Raw genomic sequence first — 5,538 nt, forward strand, 5'->3', positions numbered from 1 at the left:
ATCCAGCCCAACAGCCACCTCCTCCATCAGATCCTGGAATGCAGGCCTCCTCCCTCAGATCCAGGGGTCCAGACCCCAGCCCCTCCTCCCTCAGACCCAGGAGTCCAGACTCCCAGCCCCCTCCTCCCTCAGACCCAGGAGTCCTGCCCTAGTCCCTCCTCCCTCAGACCCAGGAGTCCAGACTCCCAGCCCCTCCTCCCTCAGACCCAGGGGTCCTGCCCTCAGCCCCTCCTCCCTCAGACCCAGGATCCCAGGCGCCCAGCCTCATTTCTTGGGGTTCTGGATTTCAGCTGTTGGTCTTGGTTCTGAAATCCCAAACCCTAGCTGCTCCCAGAGTCTGTGAGGGACACTGCCCACCTGGAGGTGCCAGGTGGAGGCAGGAGGTACCACGGAGGCCAGGTCCATGGGGAGCGCGTGCAGGGCCCTGGGGACCCAGGCTGCTGCTGGCTCCTGGAGCAGATTGATGAGACGCACCCAGCGGTCAAACAGGAAGCCGGCCTCCTCGGCGGGGGCGTCCAGCTCCAGGTAGTAGGACTGGCCTGTGGCCAGGCACAACTTCAGGCGCCAGGAGGGCAGGTCATGCACGTAGAGGTGGAGCAGGTCCAGAGGGAGCATCCTGGGGGAGGCAGGAGACGGAGACGCTAGAGCGGGAGATGGGACGGGGCTGGGGGGCGATGGCGGGATGGAGGCACCTGGTGAGGACGAGGTCGGAGCACCCCCTGCCCCCCGAGGGCTGAGCCATCAGCAGGATGTCTGGCAACAGCAGGCCAGGCTGGGAGGCAGCCACCCCCACGGTCACAGGGTTGGTCCTGTGGTGCACGTACACGGGGTGCCCTCGGCTGGTCACCTGGCAGGGGCAGGGAGAGGGGCTGGGACCACTTTCTTCTGCAATGCTCCTCCAGCACCCCCAGCCCAAGCCCCCTACCCCCTGAGCCTCCTTGACTCCACTCCTGCCTCCTGTCTGCCTGAGTTCAAACCCCGCAGCCCGGGGGGGTCTCAATCCCCTCCTGCCCCTCTCCGCCCCCAGGGTGCAGGGTGCTGGGGACCTGGACAAAGTTACTCTCGAACATGGGCAGCGGGCGGAGGGGCAGGTACTCGCCCTTCTGGAGGGTCTTCTGCAGCTCGCCGAGAGCGGGGGCTCGTTTTGAGGGTCCCTGGAATGGCACCACGTGCCTGAAGTTCCGAAGCCAGTTCATGGAGGCTACAGAGAAGGTGGGTCACCCCAGACCCAGTCAGGGACCCGGCCCCTGGGCCCCTGGCCTGCCCGGTGCCCCCCAGCCCACCAGCTCTGACCCTTTAGGCTTGGCAGGTGTCAGAGCTCAGCGGTCTCAGAGGGTGGAGCTTTCCCCAGGCTTGGCCATGGCCCTGAGGTGGGGGGTGTCAGCCCAGGCCTGGGGGAGGAGCCTTCAGTGGAGGGGCTTTGTGACCTCATCAGACACATCAGACTCTTTCTGGGAACTCTCTGGGAGGTGTGGGCTCCCTTCTCCTCCAGGCCTAGAGTCTTGAGGGCTGGAGGCTGTGAACTGCAATGCCCCAACTGCAGATCCAAAACTAGTGAAAACTCAAGACCCTTGGCAGGATCTGCTTGGATATTATAAATAGATAATTAATCAAAGAGTCTCCTACTTAAGAAGGGAGGCCTGAGAATGGCCCCAACTCACCACTGACCCTTCCACAGACCCTGAGGAAAACCCATACCCCCCACAGAGCCTCAGTTTCCCCATATATATCCGATTTGTGTCTTTGGCAGTGATCCCTGAACATTGGTTGTCAAGAAAGGGGCATGTGCTTTGCAATGAGCCAGACCTCTGTGAGACCTTGAACACCACATCCTCTCCCAGCCAGGCTCACTCCTCCCCGCCCCCACTGTCTGGAAAGTGGGGCATATTTAGCATTCAGGGGGTCATGTAAGGAAAACCCCACATCTAAGGCACGGCCCAGAGCACACACTCAGTGAGCGGTCATCCTTGACTCCTTCTGAGGTCTTATTTTGGGGGAAGGGGTTGACTGGCATTCTGTCGTTCTAAAAAGTGTGTATTGTTATTTTTTAAATGGGTCACGCAAAATACATGGTCATTGTAGAAATTCTGGGTAATTCGGACAAGCACGAACAATAAAAATCCCATCCCACCTTCTACCCTGAGGGGACCATTGTCGACATTTTGGTCTATTTTCCTCTAGAAGTTTTGTTTATTATTATTTTTTAATTATTATTTTAGGGATGCCTGGGTGGTTCAGTTGGTTGGCGTCGGCTTCAGCTCAGGTCATGATCTCACGGTTCGTGGGTTCGAGCCCCACATCAGTCTCTGTGCTGACAGCTTGCTCAGAGCCTGGAGCCTGCCTTCAGATTCTGTGTCTCCCTCTCTTTCTGACCCTCCCCTGCTCACGCTGTCTCTCTCTCTCTCTCTCTCAAAAATAAATAAGAAAACATTAAAAAAAATTATTATTTTAAAGTGCGCTCCATGCCCAACGTGGCACTTGAACTCACAACCCAGAGATCAAGAGTCACATGCTCTACTGACTGAGCCAGTCAGGTGCCCCGTGTTCTGGGACTTCTTTAAAAATATATATACCTACCCACCCACCCATCCGAACACAAAGTGAGAAGCACGCAGTGGTTAGTGGCCTGCTTTCTTGGTCTTAAATCCACCTGTCGTCCCTCCTTCAGGGCTAATGACACACGGGTGTCATTTACTAAACCTTCTCTCATTGTTGAACATCTAGGTTGTTTCCAATTTGCTGTTGTGAACACCGCCATAATGAACAACCTTGAACTTGCAGTTTTGTCACGTACAAGTACTGGAGGACGCTGGATGACCTTCTGACACCTTCCATTGAGTATCTATTGAGTGCCTACGAAGTGCTGCGCACCAGGTGAGGCTCAGGCCCTTCCTGGAGGATCGCCCATCTCCCCTCTGCTGTCCTGCCCACGAAAGGCCCCTGCTCCAGGGACCCCAGCCCCCAGCCCCCCGGCCTCACAGAAATCACCTCTAAGTAGATGTGTATGACAAATTTAATTCCCCCTTCTTTATCGTACAAAGGTTTCTCACGTTTTGTACAAAAACCCAGGCCTCTTTTCCCTCCCCTCCCTACCCCACCACAAAAAGTAATTGTTTAATAAATAATATATGCTCCTGCCCAGGCCCAGAGGCGTGGGGCACAGGGAAACACTGTGGCCAGATGTCTTAGAGATTCGAGAATCCAGGACTCCAGTTCCCTCCCGCTTTGGTCCCCAAGTCCACCCGCCTCCCGCCCGCCCCCTTAAATAAATAAGTATAAATAAGGCACGGATGCCCCCCCTTGCCCAGGTCTCCTGGAGGGACCGTCTCTAATTAGGGGGAGAAGAAGAAGGGGGTGTCTCCCGGCCTCCATGCCCCTAGTCCCAAAATAAATAAATAAATAAGATGTGGCATTGAAGGACACCGGTGGTTCTGTATGGCCGGTCACAGCCGAGTCTTCAGCAGCAGCAAGCCCCTCACGGCCCAGTCAAGGGTCAGGTGCAAGCCCCCAAGAATGGCATGAGCCGCCCTGATGCCCCCCCAGGCTGAGGCTGGGGGGGCCAGCGGGGGAGCTGGTGGGTCTGGGGGCGCTTGGGGTAAGGCCAGGCGGGACATCTGTTGGGAGAAAACAGCGGGTTAGCAATAGCTAGTGGGGGCAGTGAGGGTCCCGGGAAGGGCTGTTTGGAGCATCTACTGAAATAGGGGGTTGGGGAGTGTAGGCTGTGTTTCCAGAGAGTCTTCAGCCTGTGGCATAGGGTTTCTGGGTGGAAAGTTCTCAAATGTTGGGTTCAGCAAATGGAGGCCGGGGCAAGGTGAGGGCTGGGGGCTGTAGGCTCAGGTCTGGGGTCAGGTCCAAGATCTTGGGGCTGGTGTCTTAGATGTGCGGTCTCTAGGATCCAAGCTCAGGGACTTGTGGGTGAGGGCTGGGGTCTCAGAACTGGGAGCTGGGATTTGAGGTCCAGGGTCTCTGTGGCCAGGCCCAGGAACGGGCCTCTCAAGTTTTCTGATCTCAGGTTCTTGGGTCTCAGGTTTTGGCAGTCAGGGGTTGGGAGTCTTAAGGGCTCACAACCAGCATCTGAGGTCTTAGGGACTCAGAACTCAGGGTCTGGGGTCTTCTCATTTGAGATCTCAGGGTCTAGGGCCTTGAGGTCTGGAGTTTGCAGAGCCGGGGTCTCTAGGCTGGCTTAGGATCAGGGTCTGGGGCCTCAAAGTCAAAGAGGGCTGGGGGTTTCTGAGCAGGCCTGGAGTCTGAGGTCCTGGGGTCTCAGGTTTCAAGTCTGAGGCCTAGGAGCTGCGAGGTCATACCAGGAGCTGCAGCCGGCGCAGCAGTCGGTCCAGCCGGGCCTGCAGGGCGCCCAGCTCCGGTTCCAGGGTCCGCAGGGAAGCGCCGCCCGCCCGCCGCAGCCACTGCACGTGCCGCAGGTAGGAGAGCAGGTCTGCCCGCAGCCGCGTTAGCACACCGGGGAGCTAGGAGACAGGGCAGGGGGGCGTCACGGAACACCTGCACACGCCTGCTCGGGCCCCCAGTACCCCGCCCTGCACTGCCTTCCGCTCAGCTCTCACCTGTGCCCCCACCCCCTCCCACTTCCCTTACCTGTAGGGCCCCCAGCGCCCCTGCACTCATGGCCAAAGTGGGAAGAGAGTCCAGGTTGTGGTCTCCGTCGGCCGGAAATTTGTCTCTCTGAGGGGGGTGGAAAGAAGTCTTGAGGGGACCCTGCCTGCCCAGCTCCAAGGGTCCCCCCACCCTCCAGACAGGCCCCAGACTCCTCCCCACGCTGTTTCCACGCGAGCCAGAAGCCCTCCCCACTCTGGGTCCGGGTCCCAGCCCATTGCCTGCGGGCTCTCCCACCAGCTGTGCAGCAAGCTGCCGAGTGTCCGCCAGGAGCGAGCGGGTCAGGAGCACGGCGCTGTCCAGCTCAGCCCGAGGGTCTGGGGAGGCCCGTGGGGGGCCAGGCGGTGGCCCCGGGGCAGCAGCTCTCTCCGGCCACAGGCTCAGAGCGACCAGGACCAGGCAGCAAACACCTGGGGGCGGGAGAAGGCGGAGAGAGCTCAGACCGGACTGGTGGGTCCGGGGGAGGAGGGCCTGGGGGTCCTGAGTCCCGGGGTGGAGCTCCCAGGGCCGGTCGCAGGCCCGGGGCGGGCTTCCCTCTCCCTCTCCCGCTCTGGCTGCCCCGCCCGTCGGAGCAGACGCGGCCCGGGGCGGGTAGACGGGCCGGGCGTCTCCCGTCCGCCCCCGGACGCCGGAATCTGGGCCCCGGGGCGGGGCATGAGGGGGGAGGCACAGGCCAGAACCTGCCCCCTCCCCGGGCCTCGGGAGCCCAAGCCGGACTGAGAGCAGGGCCAAGAGACCGGGACAGAAACCCGGAGGCCCAGACCCCTCCCCAGGGGGACGGCCCCAGCCCCGGGTGGACCGCGGAAGGCCGGGCCCCTGGTGCCGCGGATGCCTCTGGGGCACACCTGGGCGGAGGAACGCGGAGACGCAGGAGCAGCGGGGACGCGGGAGGCGGAGAGGGACCCGGCGGCGGCGCGCGGCTCGGGG

General features: G+C 60.6%; 2 protein-coding genes across 2 annotated transcripts in view; both read right to left on the bottom strand.

The window, feature by feature from the left end:
- Positions 1-1,404, bottom strand: part of FAM71E2 (family with sequence similarity 71 member E2) — a 3,584-nt gene extending 2,180 nt beyond the window's left edge. The window contains 4 exon segments of the mRNA XM_029924398.1: positions 267-616; positions 693-847; positions 1,047-1,201; positions 1,294-1,404. Coding sequence (XP_029780258.1) covers positions 267-616; positions 693-847; positions 1,047-1,196 — 655 coding nt within the window. The 5' untranslated portion in view covers positions 1,197-1,201; positions 1,294-1,404.
- A 2,025-nt stretch (positions 1,405-3,429) lies between these two features.
- IL11 (interleukin 11) overlaps positions 3,430-5,538 on the bottom strand; it is a 2,799-nt gene continuing 690 nt past the window's right edge. The window contains exons 2-5 of the mRNA XM_029924763.1: positions 4,849-5,021; positions 4,594-4,680; positions 4,305-4,466; positions 3,430-3,614 (exon numbers count right to left, since the gene is read on the bottom strand). Of these exons, the coding sequence (XP_029780623.1) occupies positions 3,444-3,614; positions 4,305-4,466; positions 4,594-4,680; positions 4,849-5,021 (593 nt within the window). The 3' untranslated portion in view covers positions 3,430-3,443. The remainder of the gene's footprint in view (positions 3,615-4,304; positions 4,467-4,593; positions 4,681-4,848; positions 5,022-5,538) is intronic.

The sequence above is a fragment of the Suricata suricatta genome, chromosome 16, assembly GCF_006229205.1.
Source record: "Suricata suricatta isolate VVHF042 chromosome 16, meerkat_22Aug2017_6uvM2_HiC, whole genome shotgun sequence".
NCBI classification, from domain to species: domain Eukaryota; kingdom Metazoa; phylum Chordata; class Mammalia; order Carnivora; family Herpestidae; genus Suricata; species Suricata suricatta.